This window comes from Balaenoptera physalus, assembly GCF_965194825.1.
Source record: "Balaenoptera physalus genome assembly, chromosome: 1".
In the NCBI taxonomy this organism is placed as follows: Eukaryota; Metazoa; Chordata; class Mammalia; order Artiodactyla; family Balaenopteridae; genus Balaenoptera; species Balaenoptera physalus.
Genome location: NC_138882.1, coordinates 24,383,844 through 24,410,032, shown reverse-complemented (window position 1 = coordinate 24,410,032; position 26,189 = coordinate 24,383,844). Strand labels below are relative to the sequence as shown.

The 26,189-nt window shown below is 52.4% G+C and overlaps 2 protein-coding genes across 3 annotated transcripts; both read left to right on the top strand.

Annotated features, from left to right (window-relative positions):
• Positions 1-2,588: 2,588 nt before the first annotated feature.
• Positions 2,589-11,880, top strand: LEFTY2 (left-right determination factor 2). The gene is made up of 4 exons (XM_082450252.1): positions 2,589-2,861; positions 3,664-3,910; positions 4,128-4,370; positions 5,354-11,880. The coding sequence occupies exons 1-4, from the start codon at positions 2,612-2,614 to the stop codon at positions 5,715-5,717; spliced, it is 1,104 nt and encodes a 367-aa protein (XP_082306378.1). The 5' UTR covers positions 2,589-2,611; the 3' UTR covers positions 5,718-11,880.
• Positions 11,881-12,000: 120 nt separating this feature from the next.
• Positions 12,001-16,031, top strand: PYCR2 (pyrroline-5-carboxylate reductase 2). 2 transcript variants are annotated; one of them, XM_082445038.1, is made up of 7 exons: positions 12,001-12,243; positions 12,544-12,614; positions 13,615-13,794; positions 13,889-14,110; positions 14,319-14,411; positions 14,597-14,760; positions 15,314-16,031. In XM_082445038.1, the coding sequence occupies exons 1-7, from the start codon at positions 12,177-12,179 to the stop codon at positions 15,477-15,479; spliced, it is 963 nt and encodes a 320-aa protein (XP_082301164.1). In that variant the 5' UTR covers positions 12,001-12,176; the 3' UTR covers positions 15,480-16,031. The 2 variants fall into 2 exon arrangements, with proteins under 2 accessions (XP_082301164.1, XP_082301165.1); XM_082445039.1 differs by lacking the exon at positions 12,544-12,614 and having other exon boundaries at positions 12,016-12,243; positions 15,314-15,629.
• Positions 16,032-26,189: the final 10,158 nt, after the last annotated feature.

Genomic DNA, 26,189 nt, shown 5'->3' with positions numbered 1-26,189 from the left:
AGGGCAGCCTGGGTGTCATATCCTTGGCACCACCCTGGCCAGTGATAAGCCACATCTCTTCCTCTCACCCAGCAGCGAGCGTGGTGGGCTACTGCATATTTATGGAACAACTTCCAGGGACTGAGGGCCACAAGTCCTGGGTCTCCTGTAAATGTGACACTTCTGCACCTTTTGGCCTGACTTAAGGCCCAAATGTTTGCATCAAGTAAGTCCTTTCCTTGCTAATCACTTGCAAAGAAAGGCAACAGCTCTCCTTTTGAAGAAGGCTATACTTTTCACAGGGAGAGCAGGAGGGCCCCCTCAGGCCGGACCCACAGGTGGCGCCTTATATTTCAGGGGGTGTTGGGACAATGTGATATATGAACTCCAAGATGGGATTTGAATTCTGCCTTGTGAATTACACAAATGCTGAGGAAACAGAGGTGCAAGAGGAGGAAAGGGGAGCAGAGAAGCAGTAAAGGTCATGATTGTGTTGCCCCCTGAGAGGCTCCCAGCTCTCCCCCATCCATTACCCCTCCCACCCCGTTCAACTGTCAGGATTTCTGTATTTCCTCTTACCTTGTCCTGTGAACACGTTTGACAGAATCCTTGTTTCCTTCCCTTCAAATAACCCGAGCTCTGCCACTTACTAGCTGTATGACCTTGGGCAAGTCAGGTACCCAGTTTTATGCCTCAGTTTCTTCATCTATAAAATGGGAACAATAATGGCAAATTGTGAGGATAAAGAGTTAATGTATATAAAGCACTCAGAACAGTGTGCAGCCCATAAACAATATTAGCCATTATGATTATTATCAGCATTATTATTTCTCCCCTTCCTAGAATTCAAAGCCCCCCCCCACCTTACTACTAAAACCCAAGCAAATGCACACGCGCAGGTATATGCATACGTCTCTATATATATATGTACGGACATAGGCGTATGGTGGCAATTTGTGCTCTCATCCGGGGGAATTCCGCCCTCGAGCATCAGAAGGTTCTCTCTTCCTCTGCCTGGGACATGTGAGGAGCACAGAGGCAGGGGGATGGCATGAGAGACCTGTCAGTGACACAGCATACCCACAGAGGAGGCCAGACTGCCCCCTGCTGGGAAAGGGCTCAGGGATGCTCCCTGCGCACTGGGCCCCTCGGCCCCCAACCACCGTCCTTGTCCTCTTCCACCGTCATTGCTCACCTCCCACGTGACAGGACAGGGGGAGGTAAGGCTGTCTCATTTTGGGAAAGGCTTCCTCCTGCGCATACTCAAATCCCCTGTGCCAGGAGGGGCATCGGGGACTTGCTGAGCGAGCGCAGGCAGGTTCCTTCGCCGCGCGTGTTCTGACTTCGCATCTGGAAGATCTGCGGATGCTGGCACCTGCCTCCTAGCGCTGTTGTGCATACACGTTCAGGGCCCCGAACACTGCCTGGCACAGAGCAAGACTCAGGAAATGACTGCTCTTCTTGTCATCGGAATTTTTAGAAAGGTGCCCCCGAGACTGCAAGAGCAGGCAGATGGTAACCAGAGCAAACCCTCTAGGGTGCTCAGGACACTGGGCGCTGCAGCCAGCGTCTTACGCGTGTAATCCGTTCAATCTTCACACTATCCTGTGAAGTAGACCTGTCATCGCCCCCTCCTTCAGAGGAGAAATTGAGACACTGAGAAGTTAGGGGACTTGTTAGCAGGTCAAATAGCCAGCAAGCAGCAGGCCCCCTACTTGAGCCCAGCCAGCCTCAAATGTGTGTTCGAGGAGGCACTGGGGGCTCCCACCCACGTGACTCTGGGCAGCTCTGTTGTTCTGAATCCGGGCACAACCTGGGCTCAGACTGCGCTGGTGCTGTGAGCCCGCGGCAGGCTCACTGTGCAGAGGGCTCTCCGGAAGGATGCTGCACGCGGGGGCTCCCTCACTGCAGTCCTGTGGTTGCACAGACATTTGCAGAAATCGCTTCTCCTGGGACTGGCAGAGAGCCGAGCTGCCAGCTTTCCTGTCTTGATAGCGTCTAGCTTCCTTCTGTCACGGGGAGGACGGGGTCACCTGAGGGACTGTGGAGATGAGCGGGAGGGGGCTTGCAGGGACTGGAGAATGGAGGGAGGCGACTCAAGGGGCTTCTGTGAAAGTGCCCCGAATGGGTCCTGGACCGGAACAGGCAGGAGTGCAGAACACGTTCCCTCCTTCCTCTCAGTGAGCAAACCTAGATCCAGACTGGCCTGCAGGAAAGAGATTTAAACAGCCGGCTAATGGGACACTTGTTTTCACAGAAGCGGCTCACTTTTTCATAGACTAGGACTGGGGTGGGGTCAGGGAAATTCAATAGGCACTAAAATTATTATTGAGCTGCCAGACAGCAGCGGTCAGAGGCCCCAGGCCCGTGTGGCATCCAGACAGCCCTTTGTGCCCTTTCTAGACAGCCCCCTCCTCGGGGCTCAGGGACCTGTCTGGCCGCTGAACTCCCAGGAGGTCCGAGGGGTGTGACCTCCCTCCCTCCCGGGCTCCCTCCCTCCCACCCCCCAGGCCCAGCCCAGGCCTGGCTATAAAGCTGGCCCAGCCTGGCCCTCAGCACACCCAGCTGGGACCCTCCCGGAGCCTCCTCCGGGGACACGTCCTCTCTGCCCCTCCCTCTCCCGAGCAGCACCATGCGGCCCCTCTGGCTCTGCTGGGCGCTCTGGGCGCTGCCCCTGGCCGGCCCCGGGGCGGCCCTGACCGAGGAGCGGGTCCTGGGCAGCCTGCTGCGGCAGCTGCGCCTCAGCGAGGCTCCCGTCCTGGACGAGGCCGATGTGGAGGGGCTGGTCATCCCCGCCCACGTGAGGGCCCAGTACGTGGCCCTGCTGCAGCGCAGCCACGGGGCCCGCTCCCGGGGGAAGAGGTTCAGCCAGAACTTCCGAGGTGAGGCCCTCCCTCCCTGCTGCAGCCTGGTCCTCGTGGTGGGGGGCGTGCTCTGGGGAGGCGGTCTGGGGGCGCAGGGTCCACAGGGCGATGGGGAGGGACCATGGACTGTGAGGAAGGCTGGGCCCGGGCCCCTGGTCTCTGTCTACACTGAGGGCCCCACCCCTCGGGGCCAGGAGGAGCTGGACCAAAGCTAAGGCATCAGAGAAGATGAGGATGGAGAAGAGAAAGCAGAGCCAATGGGAGCGTGTGGGTGTGGCGAGAACACTGGCGCAGTCTCAGGGAGCGGCGTAGGGTCAGGGCTTCCGGGGTACCATTTTCACATTGCCACTAGTAGCCTGACCTTGAGCAAATGGTTTTAGAATCATCTTTTTGCTTCTCTGTTTGTTCCTCCGGAGCACTGGTGTGACTGTAGCTGACCCATCTCCCAGCGCTGTGAATATTAAAGTGCGTTATTGCGGATGAAAAGGTGTAGGGACAACACTGTAGCGTAACGCCGAGCTCTTCAGCTGTCAGGGATGCAGCCATCCTGAGTCCTATTCAGCCTGTTACCTCCCTGGGCCTGGACTCACCTCCTCCGTGGCCAGAGCTAGACCCAAGGCCAGGTGTCCCCAGGTGAGGATTCTGATCTTCAGCATCTCAGCTGAGGTAGCCCTGTCGGCACTGCCAGCCTTCCCGCTGGGCGGGCGGAGATTGTTACAAACAATGCCCAGACCTACAGGGGGGATAGGCATTGGCCCTGCCACCCTCAGAGCTCCCCTGGTGCCCGGAGGGGCCCCGCTGACCCCGCTCGTGTCCCCAGAGGTGGCCGGCAGGTTCCTGGTGTCCGAGGTCTCCTCGCACCTGCTGGTGTTCGACATGGAGCAGCGGCTGCCGCCCCACAGCGAGCTGGTGCAGGCCGTGCTGCGCCTCTTCCAGGAGCCGGTCCCCAAGGCCGCGCTCCGCAGCCACGAGCGGCTCTTCCCGCGCAGCGACCGCGCCCGGGTCACCGTCCAGTGGCTGCACGTCCGCGACGACGGTTCCAACCGCACCTCCCTCATCGACTCCAGGTGGGGAGGTGGCGGCTGGGGTGCGGGGCGGGGATGAGGAGGGGAGCTGGGCCCGGCGCGGGAGGAGGGGTGGCCTGGGGGAGGAGGGGCGGCGCGGTCCCGGCCGGGCCCCTTGGGGGGGATGGGGGAGGGGGAGAGGGCTCCCGCCCCGGGGCCACCCCAGCCGTCCCAGTCCCCACCCCTTAGCGCGGGCCTGTGTCTCCGTGTGGTGTCCTAGGCTGGTGTCCGTCCATGAGAGCGGCTGGAAGGCCTTGGACGTGACGGATGCCGTGAACTTCTGGCAGCAGCTGCGCCGGCCCCGGCAGCCGCTGCTGCTGCAGGTGTCGGTGCAGCGGGAGCATCTGGGCCCGCTGGCCTCCAGCGCCCACAGGCTGGTCCGCTTCGCCTCGCAGGGGCCGTCGGGCGCCGGGCAGCGGGAGCCCCAGCTGGAGCTGCACACCCTGGACCTCAGGGATTACGGGTAGGTGCAGGGCCAGGACTCTAGTAGACTGGGTGGTCCACGCCCACCGCGGTGGGGTCCAGCTGAGGGGCAGATGCAGATAGCACCAGGATGCAACTGATTCCCCACTACATGTTAAGAGTTTCTAATGGTAGAAATTTTTATTATTCAAATATTTTATTGAAAATATCTTCAGGGAATTCCCTGGCATCCCAGTGGTTAGAACTCCTCGCTTTCACTGCGGGGGAGCGGGGTGGGGGGGGCAGGTTCAGTCCCTGGTCGGGGAGCTAAGATCCCGCAAGCCAACCGACTGGCAAAAAAACCCAAACAAAACCAAAAACCGAAAACCAAAAACCAAAAAACTTCAGATATTTTCAACGAGCTTTATGTTGTCATTGATACATATACATTATTGTAATTATCTGTTTTCACTCTACCTTTTTCCCTGATTAATTCTTTGAAAAATATTAGCATTAGCGGTTACTAAGGTTGAACAGCTTTCCTCTGGCATTAGTGAATTCTTTCTTCTTGGGACAAGTTAGCTATTTGGAGTGGATGGAGCTGTGCAGTAGAGTGATTAATAACAGGCCTTTGGGATCATACAGCCTGGGTCCATGTAGCTTTGCCTTCTACTGCTGCAGGAACTCTGGCATGTCAGTTAACACCTTTGGGTCTCTGTGTCCTCATGTGTAATAGGAATAATACTGGAACCTCTTCAAGGTTCATCTGAGGATGAAATGCAGGTATCATCTGAGATAATATATGTAAAGTACTTAGTTCAGTGCCTAGCATAATAGGAAACCTTTAGTAAACAGTAACTGATTTATAATTTATATTTGGATATGTTTATTCATTCACCACTTATCACAAATAACCAGTTCCTTTTTAATATGAGAGATGAATCATAAATCTCCCTCCAGATGCTCCACTAAGCCCTGCCCTGAGCCCCCTGACCTCTGCCCTCCCAGCTGACCTCTGACTCTGCCTCTCCTTGCCCCCCACAGAGCTCAGGGAAACTGTGATCCTAAGGCACCAGTGACCGAGGGCACCCGCTGCTGCCGCCGGGAGGTGTACATTGACCTGCAGGGGATGAAGTGGGCTGAGAACTGGGTCCTGGAGCCCCCAGGCTTCCTGGCCTATGAGTGTGTGGGCACCTGCCAGCAGCCCCCAGAGCCCCTGACCTTCAAGTGGCCATTTCTGGGGCCGAGACAGTGCATCGCCTCAGAGACGACCTCGCTGCCCATGATTGTCAGCATCCCGGAGGGAGGCAAGCCCAGGACCCAGGTGGTCAGCTTGCCCAACATGAGGGTGCAGAAGTGCAGCTGTGCCTCGGATGGGGCGCCTGTACCAAGGAAGCTGAAGCCGTAGGTGTGGGGTGCAGCCATGGAGGCCTCTGACTAGACACATGCACAAAGCAGGTCTTAACATAGGTCTTAATTTTCTACTTAGCAAGTTACCCCTGCCCCAATTGAGTGCCCCTATTTTACCTTTCTCGTGTGTTCTTCCATTTCTTGCTCTCCTGTCCGTCACCCACCCTAAGCACTTACATGAGTAATTAATGCAACCCGATTGCAGAGCTGTAGAAGGAAATCCCAGCCTACTTGTTAAAGGATATAGCTGAGCATGGACAGATTGTCAGCTAGGAGCTTCTGTTCTCTAGCAGATTCTCAACCGAGGATGGGACAACAGACCCTACAATGAGAAGTGGGAAAATAGACTGATTTACTCTATTATGTGATGAATTAAAACAAAACAAAAAATCCCTCTGTTTCCCCTAGGTGGGGAGGAGGTCTAAAAAGAACCCCCATTCACCAAAATGTTGATCCACTCTGGGCTTTTGTACATATACTTGGGTCCCCAGTCCCCTGAGAGAGTGCTAGAAGGGAGGATGAAGGGCTTTAGGCTAGGGGCAGTGGACAGGGTATCAGGACACCTGGTTTCTGGATCTAATAGGGCCATAAACTGTGACCTCAAACAAATGCAGAAGCCTTTGGGCCACCATTTCCTTTTAAAAAGGAGGATTTGGGATTCAGCTCTAGGACTTCATTGCCCTGGGGATCAGACAGCCCTAACCTCACCCACTCCTCTGCTCCTCCAGAGACAGAGCATTGCCTGTGCATATTTAGGTTATTTCCCCCACTGTTTTAGAGAACTTATCACCGGAACCCACATGTATTTACGTGTTTGTTTTTTTTAACTTAGCAAAAAGAAAACAATCAAATGTAGATAATCTGCTGAAATAAAAGTGATGTTTCACTCTGTGTCTCTGTATTTAATTTCTAGTGTCCTTTACGTAGGAGAGAGGGAGCAATAATGGGGAATGAGAGCGACATAAAGATCTGAAGAATCGGCGTGACCAAGGTCCCCCAACCCCTAGGTGGCGCTGAAGACTGTAATAACGGTTTAGATTCTGCTTTCATTTGTAATATTTATATCCCTCCAACTCTCATTCCAAAAATAGTATTGTAAACAATCACTCACATATGCCATCTCCTTAGAAAGCACTTCAACCTTTGCAATAGTGGTTCTGGGGACAGGGCAGGCAAGCGAATGTTTACTGAGCATTCACTCTGAACCTGGGAGCTATGCTAGGCAACCTCATATATATTATATGACTTAATTCTTGCAACTACTCCTTGAGGTAGGTATTATTATTCCCATTTTTCAGATGAAGAAATCAAGGCTGAGGCAATGCAAATCTATGGGGTAGAGATCAGCATGCCCCATGCTCTGCTGATGACACAGGCATTATTAAACATGTCATTTGGAAGCTGCCACATCTGGCAACTCCCCTACATTTACCTTTCCCGTTCAGCGGGGTTTCCTTATGCCTGACTTATTGAAGTTCATGGATTTTCTATTTTGGCGTACAAAGCTAATTAATAGCAAGTGAATAGCAAAGGGGAAAAGGAGCTAGTCTATGGACAGCCAGGACTTGAGGACTTGGCAAGAATATTGTTGGAGATGGGGAGAGAAGATTTGTCTCTGACTTTTAAATGTCTATTTTACCTCTCTAAGACATCAAAATGAAGAACTGCCACTTGGCATGTTGTGAGTACCAGTGCATACAGTCGCTTTCTCTACAAGAAGGATATCAAAATCATCTAAAGAATTCTACCAGCTTCTCAGTGATGTATCTGTGGCTCTAAAAGGTCTGTGGACTCCCAACCAGTCCCATGCAATCAGCAGCAAGGATGGGACTGCTCACATCATCCCATGCAAGCTAAAAATATCTAGGAGATCGGCTTCGTTTCAAAATGTAAGGATGTGCTCATCCGCACAGGGAGACAATGTGGTAGACAAAATGTTCTCCCCAAATACGTCCATGCCCCCCAATCCTTAGAAACTGTGACTATGTTCTGTTACATGGCAAAGGGACTTCGCAAATGTAATTAAGTTTACAGACCTTAAAATAGGGAGATTGGTTTGGATTATGCAGGTGCACCCGATCTAATCACATGAAAGCAGAGAACTCTCTCCAACTGGAGGCAGGAGAGATGAGGCAGAAGGGGAGGTCAAAGAGATTCAAAGCTTGAGAAGGACTCAATCTGCCATTGCCGGTTTGAAGATGAAAAGGACCATGAGCCAGGGAACGTGAGTAACTTCTAGAAGGTGAGAATGACTCCCAGCTGACAGCCAGCAAGGAAAAGGGACCTCAGTCCTACAGTCTCATGGAACCAAATTCTTCCAACAACCTGAACGAGACTGGATGCCGATTTCCCCCCAGAACCTCCAGGTAAGAACCCAGATCAGCTGACACCTTGATTTGGTACACAGAAGCCAGTTGGGTCCACTCAGATTTCTGACCCACAGAATGTGAGATAACAAATCCGTTCTGTTTTAAGCTGCTAACTTTGTGATGAATTCTTATGGCAGCAGCAGAAAACTAATACGGACAGTGAACCAAATCCCATTAGAAATGAGCTGTAATTACAATTTTTTTCCACTGAATAGATAAAGTAACAACATTAAAGATAATTTTGAATGAATTGAAAACCACCCATAATCCCACCATCCTAAAACAAAATTGTTTCGGTTTTTGAATCTCCTGTTCATACACAACCTGACCTGTTTACATACAACATCAGTACGTACCTGTTTTAAAAAATCAAGGTTAAGGGAATTCCCTGGCGGTCCAGTGGTCAGGATTCAGCGCTCTCACTGCCAAGGGCCCCAGGTTTGATCCCTGGTTGGGGAAAAAGCCCGATCCCGCAAGCCGCGTGGCATGGCCAAAAAAAAAAAAATCAAGGTTAAGGTGTGCCTTACCGCATATGAAAAAGAGGTGTAGAGTCATATTCCAAAAGAGTCACATTGATTCTCTTTAGGTGGTAGGATTACAGGCAGTGTTCATTTTTCCATTTGATCTAATTTCTAATTGTTCTACAATATAAACATGGATTATTGGTATAAGAACAACAAGGCAAAAATGCATGCAAAGTGTGACTCCCTGGAGATTCCTATATCAGGAAGGACTAGGAGTCCAGGGGACCTGCCGTTTGACTGGCTGGGAGCAGCTCAGGATTCGCCCTCCTTCCCTGGATCATCTCCATTCTTAGGAAGATAAGCCTGCTATCCGGAGACAGACCAGGAAGGATGCCCTGAAGCCTTGAGAGTGAAGACCCTGGACAAGTGAAGGCAGAAATGAAGCACTGTCCACTTTGTTGGGACAGCTGGAGATGAAGAGGGGGCAGGACCGTGGGGTGGGGGGTGAGAAGGGAGGAAGGGCAGGAACAGCCGAACCCATCTGACTGGTGGATGAGAGGATCAGAGGAGAGGAGTGAGGTGGTCAGTCCTGGAAGCTTAGTGAACTCCCCGTTTTCTTTCTGGACTTCTCTGTCTGTTCAGATGGAGTAAAGTGATAGAGTAGGCACCCAAGAAGACAGGTGCCAGAGAAGGAGAGTATATGTCCATGGCAGGATGGCAGCACCAGGCTTCCTGAGGGTATATCCTAACTGGCTGGGTGGGGAGGACGGGTCTTCTCGTCTCGTCTCGTCTCGTCTCGTCTCATCTCATCTCATCCATCCAACACTTGTACCCAAAGGAACTTCACAGGCATCAAACGTAATGGCCATGGGAGCCACAGCAGGGGCCGCTGCACAGATGAAATGAGCCTTTAGAGTCAGCAAGGTCATTACAAGAAAATGAAACGGGATTGCCTACAATTAAAAAATATATTTAAAACTTCGTACGCATAAACTTTAAACTTTGGAGATGAAAAAAAGATCACAAAGTACCACAAAAAATAGCCAGTTTCTGGTCAGGAGTTCACATGTTCAAGCTTAGTCAGGAGGACCAAGTGCTTTGGCTGCTCCCTGTCTTACGTGGCCTGCCCTGGCTGGGAATCAAGCCAGCACTGGGGGCCACCAACTCGGCCTCCTTTCCCAGGCTCTCCAGTCCTCCTCATGTTTCACCTCCACTCCTGGAAGCTGAGGCAGGAGTTACCAAGGCAACCAGGTAAGGGATGGATGTGTGTAAGGGGGCTGACAGGTGTGAGATACTGGTGTCTCCTACACCTCGCCCCACTCCAACACACACACACGCACACACACACACTCGGCACACAACCTTTTGTACTGCAGGCCAGAGCCAGACAGCCAGGGGGCCCTGCAGCCTCCCAGTGGACCATGGGGAAGCCGAGCGTCCCTCAGAAGCACAGGCACCGTTAGGGAGCTCTGGTTCCCGTCCCCAAGGTCCTCATGGTGTAGGTGCTCCTTCTGTTAGTGTGCTCCACGGCACCTTTCCTAAGGGCTGTGTCAGAAGTCCCCCTCTTCCTTCAGCTAGTTTGAGCTGTAGGGTTTCTGGTGTCAGAGCCCATGCTGGTGACAACTAGGCTGGGCTGCAACATGGCCACTACGGGAAGCATTTAAGGCTTCTACACACTGAACCACGAGATCGCACTTTTAGGGATCCAGGCTAAGGAAATAGTCAAAGAGTTAGGCACATTCTCACAGTAGTATGAACAATAATTTTAAAAATTGATATAGGTTTTATGAAGATAAGGACTTTTGTCTGTTTTGTTCGTGGCTGGATCCCCAGAAACTGGGCTCAATAAATATATATTGAATGAATTAATAAACCTAATGCTGATCTTTGAGAGCATGGTTAAATTAGTACAGTGCATCCATTTAATGGAACGCTAAGTAGTCACTAAAATCTTGTTTTGAATAACTTTTCAGTGACATTGGAAAATATTTATTGTATATCTAGTATAGAAATTTCAAAACCACATGTATATCATTTATTTCCAATGATGGAAAAGGTATGTATGCATACAAAATAACGTGTAAGGAAACACACCAAAAAATGTCTGCAGAAAATGATCCTTAGGAAGTATGGCTATGGGTGATTTTGACTTTTACTTTTTTTGTATTTTCTAAATTTTTTCTCAATATACATGTATTACTTTCCTAATCAGAGAAAGTTATAGAAATGTAATTTTGCTTCATAGTAAATATTTGGTCCTCACATTTTTAAAATTAATTAATTTTTGGCTGCATTGGGTCTTCCTTGCTGCCAAAGGAAGCGGGGGGAGGGCTACTCTTCATTGCGGTGCACGGGCTTCTCATTGCTGTGGCTTCAGTAGTTGTGGCACGTGGGCTCAGTAGTCGTGGCCCGTGGGCTCTAGGCGCGCGGCTTCAATAGTTGTGGCGTACCGGCTTAGCTGATCCACAGCATGTGGGCATGTGGGATCTTCCCAGACCAGGGATCCAACCGGTGTCCCCTGCATTGTCAGGCGGATTCTTAACCACTGCAACACCAGGGACTCACTTTTAAGGGTCCAGAAACTCAAGAACCAGGGACTTGTTCTCCTGGACGTGATCAACTTGAGGAACACTGCAGAAAGCAGCCCACTGCTGGGGGTGGGGTGTGGATTATACGGAAAGGCCTGTAGAAAGACTGAGAGAGGCGGTGGGGAACCAACGGTCTCTCCTGCTGTTCTGAGACGCCTTCCTCTTGAGACGCCATCTCCTTCCTCTGTCACCTGTTCCCCGTAGTACTTATATTTACTACTGATGAAAAAGTAAACATCACATTTGTGGAGGGTTTTAAAGCAAGTGGCAGTGGTCGGGGTTACTTTAGAAAGGCTCTAAGGAGCCCATCATTTCCTAAACAGAGGAACTGACCCTATTCGCAATCTAGTTAATAAGACCAATCGCGTGAACCACGGAAGTTCAAGTGAGTAACCGCGCTCCGCCGCCGCCTCCCTGCGCGGGCCGGGAGGGAGCGGGCGGCAGCCGGGGGCCTCCCAGCTCCAACCCGGATAATCCCCGGGCGCACCGAGGCGCCTGGCTCGGAGCCCACAGGTCCCCAAGCTCCTGTCTGAAGCCCCGCCAAGAGCGTCGTCACATTCGTCCCCTCAAATCAGCAACCTGGAGAGCTCCTCTTGCCGTCGAGGTGCGGCTCATGGCCAGCACCAGGAATAACATTAGCCAGACCTCTACCCGGCCTCAACCCTGAGCCCCAGGCGTCTTCCAATGGCTGGGCTCCCGGGCCCGCAGGGCTGGGGCCCACTCGAGTCGGAAATCCCGGCTTCGCGCGCCGCGTCCGAGATTCCACCCGCCAATCCCGTGTGCAGGAGGCGGGCACGCGGCCTCATCCCGGCCGCGGATTGGTCTCCCTGGAGGGGCGGGGACACTTGGGCCCCTGCGGCGCAGTCGGTGAGTGTGAGTGAGGAGGGGTGGCGGGATCCGGCCCGGAAGCTGCGGGCAGCTCCCGGGATCCGGCTCTGGGGCTCTGCGCCCGCTGGGCCCTCCGTTCTCCACTCTTCTTTTAGGGCACCTGTGGGCCGACTTCTGCGGCGGCCCGGCAGACGCAGAGCCTGGAACCATGAGCGTGGGCTTCATCGGCGCTGGCCAGCTGGCCTGTGCCCTGGCGCGGGGCTTCACGGCCGCAGGTAAGTGCCTGGAGGCGGGAGGCGGATGTGCGGACGGTCCCTAGCCTACCCTGTGAACCGCCCTCCACCCCACGAACGTGAATGAATGAAGAAAGGGGAATTTGTGTCTGCTGGGGGAGAGGAAACTCCTCTTGAGCAGCAAGAGAGTCATGCCCGCATAAGGGATTGAGCGGGGAGAAGGACACTAGCAGCCCTCTCCACAACGGTCAGAACGTCGTGGGTTTTGACTCTGCTTTCCCAGGGAAAGCATGGGAACCGGGTGGGCCATGATCCCCAGTTGAAACGCCCTGTCTTCTGCAGGCATCCTGTCGGCTCACAAGATAATAGCCAGCTCCCCGGACATGGACCTGCCCACAGTGTCCGCGCTTAGGGTAGGTGGGGCAGGGGGGTAACTGGAGAAGAGGGTGAAGGCCCAGGAGAAGGATGGCCTGATGAGCTGGTCCATGGTCGGCGCTGACCTACCCACCAGGAGCATCATAATCTTCCACCTTCCATGGTGCAGCTCAGGGTGGTGGGAGCGCCCAGACAGACAGACTTGGGTTCCAATCCAGGTACTGGGGTGGTTAGAAGGTTAGTTGAGGTTTTATGTATGGAAAGCACCTGGCACATAGTAGGTATCCAATAAAATACTCACTTTTTTTCATCCACTGGCTAAGTGGCCTTATGATACTCGGCTACTCTGAGACTCAGTTTCCTCATTTATAAAATGGAGATCACAGTAGCCACTTAGCTGAATTATTCTGAGGCGTAAAAGAGCATGTTGGGAAGGAACCTGGCAGGTTAGTTGCTCCTCTGTATAAAAAAAGAATATCCCAAGTCTTCTCCCCAAACCTGAGCAGTGTGGGAGGGGACGTCTAATGAGGCGGGCGACAGGCGGTGTCTGTGCCGGGGACGGCTGATGTTACCAGCACTGGAGGGCCCTGCGTCTGTGTGGAGTCTTAGAGAGATGGGTGTCCTCCAGCCCACCCCTGGACCACACAGAGGCCGCACGCTGATGAACAAGTGTCTGGAGTTGGGATATGGCCTCGCTTCCGACCATTGGGCACTACTAGCATTTCACCTTTCCCTTTGCCACTTTCCAGCCATGGAGACTTCTTACCTGGCAGAGAGGTGCCTTGGGTGCCAGAGAAGTGGTGGGGATGGGGGACAGCTATTTCCTGGTTGCCATGGGGAAGCTTGTCCGCGTCCAGCACCTATGCTCACTTGCCCGGTAGCAACATTGGAAAACTTTGTTCCAGTGGCGGTAGGGGCAGACCCTGAGGGGCTGGGGCAGGGAATTCCAGGCTTGTCGGGGGGTTCAGCTGCTCCTTGGGAGGCCCTGGGCCTAGTGAGGCTGCTGCACACCGTGAGCCCAGTGGTCTTCTCCCACAGAAGATGGGTGTGAACCTGACCCGGAGTAATAAGGAGACAGTGAGGCACAGTGACGTCCTGTTCCTAGCCGTGAAGCCACACATCATCCCCTTCATCCTGGACGAGATCGGGGCCGACGTTCAGGCCAGGCACATTGTGGTGTCCTGCGCGGCAGGTGTCACCATCAGCTCTGTCGAGAAGGTGCCCATCTCGGCCCTGGCAGTCCTGTGTGAGGGGAGGAGGGGTGGGTGCTAGTGGGACTGGCAACTCACTCGGCCCTCTGCCTTAACCCCAGAAGCTGATGGTATTCCAGCCGGCCCCCAAGGTGATCCGCTGCATGACCAACACGCCCGTGTTGGTGCGAGAGGGCGCGACAGTGTACGCTACGGGCACCCACGCCCTGGTGGAGGATGGGCAGCTCCTGGAGCAGCTCATGAGCAGCGTGGGCTTCTGCACTGAGGTGGAGGAGGACCTGATTGACGCCGTCACGGGGCTCAGCGGCAGCGGGCCTGCCTATGTGAGGCCCTCATATACTTACGCAGCCTTCCGGGGACCCAGGGGCGCAAGATGGGCTGGCAGGCAGGCCTGGGCTGGGGGGGTCTTGGGCAAGGCAGGCTGGTGGAGGAGGTCAACCCTTGGAGCTAGTTCCAGTCATCAGGAGAAGTAGACCCTAGGGCGTGCACCTGAGTGCCTGCTGCCCCAGGGCTCAGTGAGTGTCTCCACAGGCGTTCATGGCCCTGGACGCGTTGGCCGACGGTGGGGTGAAGATGGGCCTGCCCAGGCGCCTGGCTGTCCGACTGGGGGCCCAGGCCTTGCTGGTCAGTATCTTCCGCCTGCGTGTTCTGGACCACAGGGTGGGGATGGGGTTCTTAGGGGTCACTGGGCCGGGGCAGGGCTTGGTGGGGAAGCTGGGATAAGGATTGGGGAGGAGCGGTGGGTGTGGAGAAGCTCATCTCAAGGGGCACCAGCAGTTTTCTGCTCTAGTGCTTCCTTCCCGCCCTAGGGGGCTGCCAAGATGCTGCTGGACTCAGAGCAGCCTCCGGGCCAGCTCAAGGACAATGTCTGCTCCCCTGGGGGGGCCACCATCCACGCCCTGCACGTCCTGGAGAGTGGGGGCTTCCGCTCCCTGCTCATCAACGCGGTTGAGGCCTCCTGCACCCAGACACGGTGGGTCTCTCTCCTTTTCTGCCCAGGCCCTCTACTCCCAGCCAGCCCCAGTGTGGGCTGCACACCGTCTTGCAGAATCTGCCATCTTTGGTCCCGTTACCAGTGCTGGGGTCTGTGCTCTGTTAATGACCACGGTTTATTAGACGTTGTTAGCTAAGGGTTTGTAGGCCTTCATTTAATTCTCACACAGTTCTGATAGCTGGGGTTAGCTTGATTCACAGATGAGGAAGTCGAGGCTTAGAGATACAGCTTTCCCAAGGTCAAACAGCTAGTAAGTGATGGAGGCAGGATTCGACCTCAAGTCTTTGACCTCCAGTCCTGTGATTTTTGCACACTCTCCCTCCCCATCTGATCACAGATAACACTTAAAGCTCTACATCTATGTAGGAACCTCTACTCAGTTAAATAGCACTTCTAGGAAGCTTAGGGGAGTTTTTGGTTTGGGGTTCTAAGTTTGGCTGGTACCAAGTCAGCAAGGGTTGGGGGTTAAGTGGGTGGGGAAGCCTCGTGCAGCTCTGGCTCCTCCTTCAACCTCTTGGGGCTTTGTCTGCAGAGAGCTGCAGTCCATGGCCGACCAAGAAAAGGTCTCCCCAGCTGCCCTCAAGAAGACCCTCCTGGACAGAGTGAAGCTGGACTCCCGCACAGTGACCTCACTGACCCTCTCGAGCTCAGGGAAGCTCCTCACAAGAAGCCCAGTCCCAGGAGGCAAGAAGGACTAAGGCAGCCTCGGTCTGCCCTTCTCTCTGTGACCGGAGCCCTCGGATGAGGGGCGCTGTGCAGTGCAGGGGTGGGCTCAGTCAGTCTTCGGGTCCTTGTGATAAAACCTCCTTAAGTCTGTTCAGACCAAGCAGCACTAGTTTCCCCTCCTGTCTCGGGTTAGAAGGTGCTCTGAAGGGGTGGTTGATGCTGGAAACCAGATGCACACGGTTACAGGAGAGAGAGGCTGGGACTCCAGTCAGAGCCCCAGCTCCATAGGGAGGTCTGGAGACCTTCAGCTGATGACCCCTTCACCTGGGGTCCTCCAGCTGGAGCCCAAGGCAGGGTCAGTTTGTTGCCAAGTCAAGGAGGTGAGAGGTACAAAACATGACAAGAGCTTTTCTCTTTGAATTGGTAAATGGAAAAGAAGTGAGTGACTTAGAATTATCACAGTTAATCAGAAATGCACATATTAGACTGTTACATTTAACTCTTGCTTCAGAGGTATACCACTGAAAGTGTGTTATTCAGTGCTGCTAAGCTTAGCTGCTTTAATAAAGCTTTATTTTTTACTACCCTGCTTTTCTTATGCTTTATCTTAAGTCATCATTCTAGAGAACTCGAGGCCCTCTCCAGGTGCTCCAGCTTCGGGAGAGTACTGCCTAAAGGCAAGAAGTAGGGATGAGAGGAAATAAGGGGCCAGGCCCTGAGAGCTGTAATGACACCCTGCTCCAGCCCGGCCCCTAGGGTCAGGGTCAGGGTCAGGAGATTGTGTTCTAGGATGGGCCAAAGCTCAGGGCAAAGAAGAGCCAAGTGGCCTTGGTGGGGGGCTGGCCGCAGCCCAGACACAAAGGAGGAGGCTGCCTGCTTGTAGTGGGCCAGGCACTACATCGGATCCAGACAGGTGCCCTCCGAGGGAGGAACTATTCTTTTTCTCACTTTATAGAAGATGCTGAGGCCTGAAGGGGATAAGCAGCTTACTCCAGTTGAGTTGTTCAACAGTCGTGGGGCCGTCTACACAGCTGGACTGAGCCTGCAGTCTCCCCGTGCAGGCCGTGTGCCTGGCGCTTGTCCCCACCAGCTCCTGCCTGTGGCATTGGCTTTAGCGTCAGCTCTGAGTTCACATCTTAGTTCCCACCGCTTTCAACTAGGCGACCTTGGAGAAGATACTGAATATCTTGGACCTCAAGGTTTCATCCCTAGAAATATGGAGGTCATGCTTCATCAAAAGGTTCTGGTGGGTATGAAATGAGATCGTGTAGAATTGCTCAGCAGAACATCTAGAACATGTGGACCCTTGTGCCAGTGGAGCTCATCCTTCACTCTCCCCTGAGGAGGGAGGGCAGCTGGGCCCCAGCTCCAGCTTATTCCTAGGGGGCCAAAGTAACAACGAGTACGACAATACTAAAAGCTGTCATCTTTAAGCCCTCATTATATGGCAGCCCCTTTGCAAACCCTCTACATAAAGTCTCATGGCCTTAGGAGCTGGGTATAATTAAGAGTAAGAGGTTAAGTAAGTGGCCCAAGAAGATGATAGACATTTCACCAAAGAAGATTTACAAATGGCAAACGAGATGCTCGACATCATTAGTTATGAGGGAAATGCAAACCAAAACCCAGTGAGATACCACTTCACACCCACTAGTGTGACTTCTAGTTAAAAAGGATAATAACGACTGTTGGCAAGGATGTGGAGAAGGGAGAACCCTTGTGTATTGCTGGTAGGGATGTAAAATGGTGCAGCAACTCTGGAAAACAGTCTGGTAGTTCCTCAAAAGGTTAGACAGAGTTGCCATGTGACCAGGCAATTCTACTTGTAGATGGCTACCCGAGAGAAATAAGAACAGATGTCCACACAAAAACTTGCTCGTGATTGTTTGTGGCAACATTACTCAACATAGCCAAGAAGTGAAAACAACCCAAATGTTGAAAAACTGGTGAAGGGATAAAATGTGTTATACCCACACGATGGATATTATTCAGTAATAATAACATACAACATACAAACCCCAAAAACATCATGTTAAGTGAAGGAAGTTGCTTGCAGAAGGCCACAGATTATATGATTTCATTTACATGAAATGTCCAGAAAATGCAACTATAGAGATAGACTGGTTGCCTAGGGCTGGGGTGGGAATGGGACGAGGACAGGGTTTCTTTTGGAATGATGAAGTGATTTAAAATCAGATTATGGCGATGGTTGCACAACTCTGTACATAGTTATTGAATTGTAAACTTAAAAGTGCATGAATTTTATGGTATGTAAGTTACACTTCATAAAACTTTAAAAAAAGGAAATAAGCAGTTCCCTTGTGGCATAGTGGTTAGGATTCTGGGCTTTCACTGCTGTGGCCTGAGTTCAATCCCTGGTTTAATTAGCTAGGAAGTGGTACCAGGACTCAAATCCAAGTCTGATACCAAATTCTGTCCTTTCTGCACCAAGCCTGCTGGCAAGCTGTCTTAGGTGACAGGAGACTGCCCTTCATCTCCGCCCCCCTGCAAGGCCGCCTCCTTCCCAGGCCTAAATCCGCCAACATACATTTACTGAGGACCTACTAACTGCCAGGCCCTGGCTCATGCTTTGGTGTGTAGGGTCCACCTGGCTCAGGTGAGTCCTCACCTGCTCAGGACCCCCTGCCCTTTGCTTCTGAGCTTCGACCAGGTGTGGTCAGGACTAGATTTCACCCACGGTGGCTGCGGCCCCAGTCCTCCAGGGCGTAGGCGATGAAGGCCACCCCTTGGAAATCAGTTCCGGTCGCCTTTCTGCGGGGCCTCAGGCCTGCCTCTCTCAGCTGCCCGCCTCCTCACAGGGCTGACGGGCGCGGGGGCTGGAGCTGCGGAGGACACCCTGGACAGAGGGTCTAGAGGCTGGGGCCCGAGCCACCAGGAAAGCCCGTGAATGCCTCCTGACGCCTTTTAGGAGTGAAAGCTGGTGTGAGAGGCTAGGGCAGCCTTCCCAAGAAGCACGTGCGCAGCACTCCCTCTGCGCCAAGCGCCCTGTGAGGCCTGGGCGTGCCGCAGTCAGGAAGACTTGGTCCTTGTTCTGAGTTGCACAAGGGCCGAGGAAAGATGTGGACACAGGGAGGAGAAGCAGAAAACACGGGAAGGCAGAGGGAAAGGCAGCACGGAGATGGGTAAGTGTGAGGAAGGGCGCCAACTAACCCCCTGCCTGCCCTCCCCCATTCACTGCTCCCACGTGGACTCTGGGGGCAGCTGGGCCTAGAGCAGGCACAGCCCTCGTTTCATAACTGGCTTCTCTCAGGACCCCCCAAACACTCCCTCATCTATTGCCTCAGTTTTGCTCTCCTGTGAAATGGGGGCACAGACCTCCGGCCCAAATGTTAGCAATAGTTACTTTGGGGAAGTGGGATTGAGGTTGCCTTCTCACTTGATTTCTTTCTCTGTTTATTTTGCTTTAGATTGTTGCTTGCAATAAGCAGGCATGATCTCCATAGTTAAAAGATTTTAAAACGTTTCCACTGATCCCCACCGGCAGGCCGCGTGGGGCGCAAACACACCCTTCTTCATCCTTGTCCGCACGTGACCATTACTAAGCAACGCTCTGGGGAGGGACACCAGAGAGCCTCACTGTGCTTCTTCCCTCACCGTTTGCGATGGTGTAGACAGGCCTTTCTGCATATCTAATCAAATACTTAAAGCCCTGACCTGTGCTCTGCTTTTACCAATAAACCAGAACGTAGGCAGAATGGATATCGTGTCTACGTGAAATCAGTAGCGTTTTGAAAATGAAATGCACCTCTTTTCAAGGTCCAAGCCAGTGTGGATAGCTTGCTACCTTTATGTAAGAAAAGGAGGAAATAGGAAATTGGATGAAGAAACTCTAGAAGGATACACAAGACACCAAGAAGGGGTACTTGTGGGGGGACAGAGGGAAGGAGGCTGACGGGAACAGGGACAGGAGTAACATCTCATTATAAACCTTTTTGGAGTGTACTGATTTTGGAATCATACGAGGCCGTTACCTAGTCACCAAATACATTCTGTAGACCTTCAGGGGGCTGCCAGGCTGCCCTGTCTGTGCAGTGCTCTAGCAGGACGCGTTGCCCCAAGGCGGTCGGTCAGGGCCGGAGCGACCCGAGTGCCCTACTCTGGTCTTGCGCTGCATCCAGGACACTCCGGGCGTGAGCGCGTCCTCCTTGGCAAAGGTGGACAGATGGGTGCTCTGGGCCCAGCCTCTTCCTGCCACCTGAGCCCACCTTCTGTGTCGCTGTGGGCAGGAGCCCAGCTCTGGGCTCCTGTGGAACCTGGGACTCCTCCCCGGTGACACTGACCACGTCGTGTGGTAATCGTCTGTTTTCCTGTCTGTTTCCACCAACAACTTGGGTGCTTCCAGGTGTGGGGAACAGGCCATCCCTCCCGGTCCTAATGCTTGACACCCAGTAAACACAGCTGAATGAATGCATACAGTCATGAATGAATGAATGACAACTCTTCCGCTTAAGTGTCAGTTTGGGCTGTTACTTGCTGTGCCTCGAGAAGCTTCTGGTTTACTGGGGTGAAAGCCCTGTGCAGCTCCCAGCCTGACCCTCAGCTGTTGAGTTCCGACTCTTTTATTCAATCAGCAAGTGTTTGCTGAGCACTTCTGAGATGCTGTGCTCGTGCTGGATTGGCTGGGATGTGGGGAACTCTTCGTGAGTTTCTATCCTGGCCGCTCTGTCTCGGGGGCACCTCTATTAGTGCACCCTGGCCCTCCCTCAGGGCTGCCTGGGAGCTTTTCCAGCATGTGGACACCTCAAAGCCATCTGTAACTTCATACAGCTCCGGGGTTCCTTAGGTAAGAGCGAAGCACCTCAGGAATGTTTAGGTAAAATGGGATTGGGATGGAAATCAATTTCATAACAGTTTTTAGTTTTAGGAGGGGTTACATGGATAAGTGTTCTCTCTTCCTTGAAGATAAAAACAACCAGGAATGCACTCGGTGGGCTGGAGCAGCAATATCTTTGGTTAGACATCAGAGACTTTTCCTGTCAATCAAGATACGTTGATAGTGGTGACCTGGAGAAGCTGAGAAACCCCAGCACCTCTCAGTAACTGGTCACCCTGAATTGTAAGACCTGAATATTGAACTGGAATTTCATGTGTAGTATGTTTTCAATTACATCACAGTAAAGATTGTTTTCCTTCTGCCAGCTTGGTTAATGCATTTCTGGTGCATTCAGAAGGAGCAAAGGTCTGGGTTCTAATCTTCACTGGCCAGGTGACCTCATGCAAGTCATTCATCTGCTTTGGTTTCAATTTATTATTATTACATTAAAATGGAAAAATAATAATAATTGCATGTGCTTCTCCCAGGGTGGTCTTTGCTTTGGGTAAAGCCTTAGTGAAGGCTGAGTCACCGCGCAGGCTGGCGGCACCTCGGCAGATGACAGTGTTGCCCGGACACAGTGGTGTGTCTCCCTCCCCTCCCACACCCCCACCCCTTTCTGCAATCCCACACCGCAAGGTTTCCTCTTTCCTGAGATGGGAAGCCTGGCTGACATTCCTTGTCAAGCAGCTTCTCATTTATAACCTAAAACAGAGAAACTTCCTTAATAAACTAACATGTATTTTCTTCCTAAGTGCCAGGCACAATAGTATATATGCAATATACGTGAGCTCATTGAATCTTTAATTGAGTAATTATGATGTAGTTATTATTTCCCCATTTTACTGATGGGAACACTGAGGTTTGGAGATGTTAGGAACAAAGCCAATGAAGGGAAAAGCCTGGGTGCTAGAAACCAAGACTCTTTTTCTGAAGCACTGAACGTCCTGCCTCAGGTGGGCACGGCCTCCCTCCTCACTGCTCTAACTGAGGGGCCCTCCTGCCAGAACACAAGGAACGACCGGAAAACTAGGCTGAGGGGGGATGCAAATGGGGGATAATGTGCAGGGGTCCCTGGTGGGTGCCCAGGAAAAGGACCCAGAACACAGGCGGGGTCAGGACTGGCCTCATTACAGCCTTCAGCGGGGGTACGGACCTTTTTTTGAGGGTACCAAGCCACGGGAAAGCCACCCAGAGAAGTAGGTATTTTAATTTTTTCGTTTTAGTATGGAAGCAAATATAACCATCATTTTGAATGAAGAGAAAGGAATGAGAAATGAATATTTACGCATCTCCTTTTCCAACGCCATTGCCCACATCTCCCCCAAAAGGCTCCCCTTGCCCTACACACATGGGCCTGTCTCTGCTGAACCCCGTGCCCCCCACCGTATTGCTCACTCCATCCCTCTACTGCCTCCCCTCTCCTCAGCCCTCTGCCCCAGCCCTTCACTGGTCCTTAGCATCCTGGACCTCACTCTGTTGGTAATTTTCTTATGAACGCAGTAATTTTCTCGTTAGTGGTGCTATTGAGCTGGCAAGGTGCTGTCACCCATCACATCCCATAGGATTCTCACAAGATCTTGGGAAGCAGGTGGGGAGGGTACGAGTATCCCCATCTCACACGGGAAGAGCTAAAGCAACTGGAGGCCTTAGGTGCCAGCTTTCGGATTCCAAGTCCTCTTTCCGGTTTCCCCCACTCATTTCACAGATGGGTTCTCAGGGACAGTAGGTGGCTCCTAAAAATACCCTTTACACAGTAGGCCCTGAGGAAAGCTTGTCCTGGCTGCCCGGGCCAGTCAGGCCCCCACGGCTCAGCTGCAGAGGAAAGGCTCCCTCGCGCCACTAGAGGGCGCCAGGCGCCAGCCGCTGAGCGCCCAGGCCGCCCGATTCCGGTTGCAAAACGCGGAACGCCTGTGCCCTGGGGAGAAACTCGGTCAGAAACACGGATCCAGCTCGGTGCCCCGCGTGCCAGCTGCAGCAGGTGATTTCATGCATTCACATAACAAAGCAGCTTAGTGTTGGTTACAGAGGGAAGCGCTTGAATCGTCTTCCTCTGAGCAGCCTTTGCCCTCTTCCCTCCGCAGCAGCATCCCTGGTGGCAGAAGCGGGACACCTGACAGCCCACACCTGGGTCCCTCCGCTGGGCATCCCGGTTTGAGGGAGAGGCGCCTTCTCGAGGGCCCCTGTGTCCAGGCTTCTCATAGGTCGTCTCAGTCAATACACACCAGCTTTGCTCAAGAAGAAGCCTTGAATAAATAAGTACTAGGGATATAATGTACAACACGGTAAAGGTAACACTGCTGTACGTTATAAATGAAAGTTAAGAGAGTCCTAAGAGTTATCGTCACAAGGAGAAAATTTTTTTCCTATTTCTTTAATATATTTAATATTTATATGAGATGATGGTTGGTCACTAAGACTATTGTAGTAATCGTTTCATGATGTATGTAAGTCAAATCATTACACTGTACACCTTAAACTTGCACAGTGCTACATGTCAATTATATCTCAATAAAACTGGGGAGAAAAAAAAAGCGGCCTTGAGAGTCAGATCACTTAGCGGTCCTGTGACCCTGGGCAAGTTACTTCCCCTCCAGGCACTTATCTGCTGCATAAGGGTGATACCAGTCCCCACCTTGAAGGGTTGCGATGAGGATTAAATGAGATAAAGGGCTGGGCTTGGTGTCTGGCAGGAGGTGAGTGCTAAGGACTGGAGGTGCTGTTGTTTTTACTATAATTGTTCAGGAACCTGAAGCTCAGAGAAGTTAAGCAGGAGGACAGGTCCAAGAGCCAGGGCCTGTTGGAGCCAGAGTCAGGCTCAGGTCTGGGTGTGCGCATGGCCCCTGCTCCCTGGGCACCACTGACTCCAGACCTGGTTCTCAAACCAGTTGGTCACCTGCCTTTTTAACTAAGGGAAATGTAGAGGAAACTAGCATCTTTTAATTTCCATTTCCAATTTTATTACTCTTGACTCTCCAAAATCTGGACCCCAGACTCACCCTTACCCATATGCCCTCCACGGCTTTTGCGCATCCCCTTTCCGGCACTGGAAATGCCTTCTCCCTCTCTTTTCTCTTCTCTAAATGTGGCAGATCCTCATCTCCCACTAAAACCTCAGAATCAGAGATTCCAAGCCTCAGCCAGTGTGGGAACCACTGCCCAGCACTTGACAAATGGTTGTTGAATTGAGCTGATTGTGGCCACAGCCAACGTTCCCGGGTATCCATGGAGATAGACCAGAAAAAAGATGACGACCAGAGAAGAATAGCTGCACGATCACCAGTCAACACGTATTCACTTAGAGCTTATTACGGGCACACGAAATGCAAATTATTCTGGTACCAGGACTCTCCATGGTTTGGTGTCAGTATCCTGAGCCATTCAGGGCAGAGAGGGAAGCTGGCTCTCCTGTAACCTTGTACTTCCTCAGCTGTGTGGGGATTAAATGGGAGGAGATGTAAGAAGCATCTGGCTCAGTCTGACTCGCCTGACTTTGTCAGTCATTTATTCACTCTGCACGTCTGGAGCACCCCTGTGTGGCGGACACTGGAGCAGCAAATGTACCCAGACCTGATCTCTTCCTCCCCTGATGGGGTTCCTGATCTAGTGGAGAAAACAGATATGAAAGAAATCGCTGCAAGCTCCGCACTACAAGGTGATAAATGCTGTGATGGAGACAGTAAAGACTTGGGAGCCGAGAGGAGGTGTTTGGGAAGATCTGGTGAAGGAAGTGATGTTGGAGCTGGTTCTTGAAAGATAAGGGGAGTTTTTCAGATAGAAAGAGGTGGCTAAGAGCAAAGGTGCGCTAAGGAGTGACACCCAGGTGATGGGCACTGCCTGTGCCCAGGCCTAGAGGTGGACAGAGGCCAGTGTCTCTCACCTGGCAAGAGTGAAGGATGTGGGACTTCCCTGGTTGTACAGTGGTTAAGACTCCGCACTCCCAATGCAGGGGGCCCAGGTTCCCTCCCTGTCCAGGGAACTAGATCCCACATCCATGCCACAACTAAGAGTTTGCATGCCACAACTAAGGAGCTGGCGAGCCACAACTAAGGAGCCCACGAACTGCAACTGAGACCCAGCACAACCAAATAAATAAATAAATATTTTAAAAAAAGAAAAAAGAGTGAAGGATGTGCTGGAGGAGATAGGCGGGAAGACAGGTGAGGCTGCACCATGCAGAGGAGGGCCCACTGAAGGCAGGTGCAGCCAGGGAGGATTTTAAGCAGGGAAGGATCGGGTCTATTTTTGCTTAAGAAAGGAAATTCTGGAAGCCTCTGGGAACAGTAACTTGAGTCTTGCAGCCATCTGGGTAAAAGACAAGCCAGCCGAAGAAGGTGATCCACTGGCTTAAGGACCCCTCCCCCTCTTCCCCCAGAACAGCCCCCTCCATAGTAATTGATTGTTTAAAACTCAATTTGTGAATTAATGTGCAGATAAGCTGAAGCTCCTCCCTGCCCACAGGCTTCATTCAGGCCCCGGTGCTCAGCAGAGCACAATGGCTGTCGTTTAGTAGGTGCTGGATGAGGATTGTTGAGTTAATGAAGCAAACACAGGTCAGATCCAGGAGGCGGGGGCAGGTAGGGGGGATGCAGGTGTGGAGGCCCCACCGAGGCTCCCAGCTTGGTGGCTCCAGGAGCTGACCTGGGAAATACTGGGTCAGGTTTGAGAGAAATAATAAAAATAACAGCTGCCATTCGTTGAGTCCCAAGTAAGGGTCAGACCCAGGGCTGGGCCTTTGCACAGTCTCCCCAAATCCTTGCAAGCAGCCCTGCTGAGTGGGTGTTTTGATCCCCACTTTTACAAAGAGGAAATTGAGGCTCACCCATTTGCCCTGGGGCTGTGGCAGGCAGCAGAGGAGGCCAGAGCCTGTGCTCACCCCACTCTGCTGTCAGGGGTTCCACTTGGGGTGAAGTGAGGGTTAGGTAGAGACCCCTGAGGTGCAGCCTCAGAAGAAGCTTTTAGAGCCAGGTGTGGATTTGCGACCCAGCACCATGCTTTAGAGCTGGGCAGAGTTGGAGCTTTGTGGGCATCTGTGTGGGAAAAGCAGAATAGTAGTTTGCTAGGGCCGCTGTAACTAAACACTGCAGACTGGGCGGCTTAAGAAACAGACATTTATTGTCCCATAACTTTGGAGGCTGGAAGCCCCAGATCCAGGTGTCTGCGGGGTGGGTTTCTTCCTAGGCTGGTAGACGGCTGCCTCCTCACTGTGTCTTCACGGGGTCTTCCCTGTGTCTGTGTTCTACTTTCCCTCCTTATAAGGACACCAGTCAGATTGGATTAGGGCTTATGCTAATGGCCCCATTTTACCTTAATTCCCTGTTTAAAGGCCCTGTCTCGGGACTTCCCTGGTGGCCCAGTGGTTAAGACTCTGCGCCCCTAATGCAGGAGGCCTGGGTTTGATCCCTGGTCTAGGAACTAGATCCTGCATGCAGCAGCAAAGATCCCGTGTGCTGCAACTAAGACCCGGTGCAGCCAAATAAATAAATAAATATTTTTAAAATAATAATAAATAAATAAAAGCCCTGTCTCCAAACACAGTCACATTCTGAGGCACTGGGGGTTAGGGCTTCAACATGTGAATTTGGGGATACAATTCAGCCCATAGCAGGCACAGTCTGGGGATCATGAAGTTTCAAGGGCTGAGGGAAGAAGGACCAGAGAGAGCCTGGGAGGCAGGAGAGGACGTCCTGGGAGTGTAGTGGCAGCTCGTAGGACGGGGCGGAACAGAAGCCCTGAGGCTGGCAAATGACGGAGGCCCCGGGTGATCCAGGGAGAAGGGGCCAGGGTGACCGGGGCTGTGTTCCTGAACCCAGAACTTTGAGAAATGGGTGGATGTTCAGGAGGAGGAGGATGTGGCTGGAGTGGCCACCTCCAGCTAAAGCATCAGTCAGACCTGCTTCAGACAAAG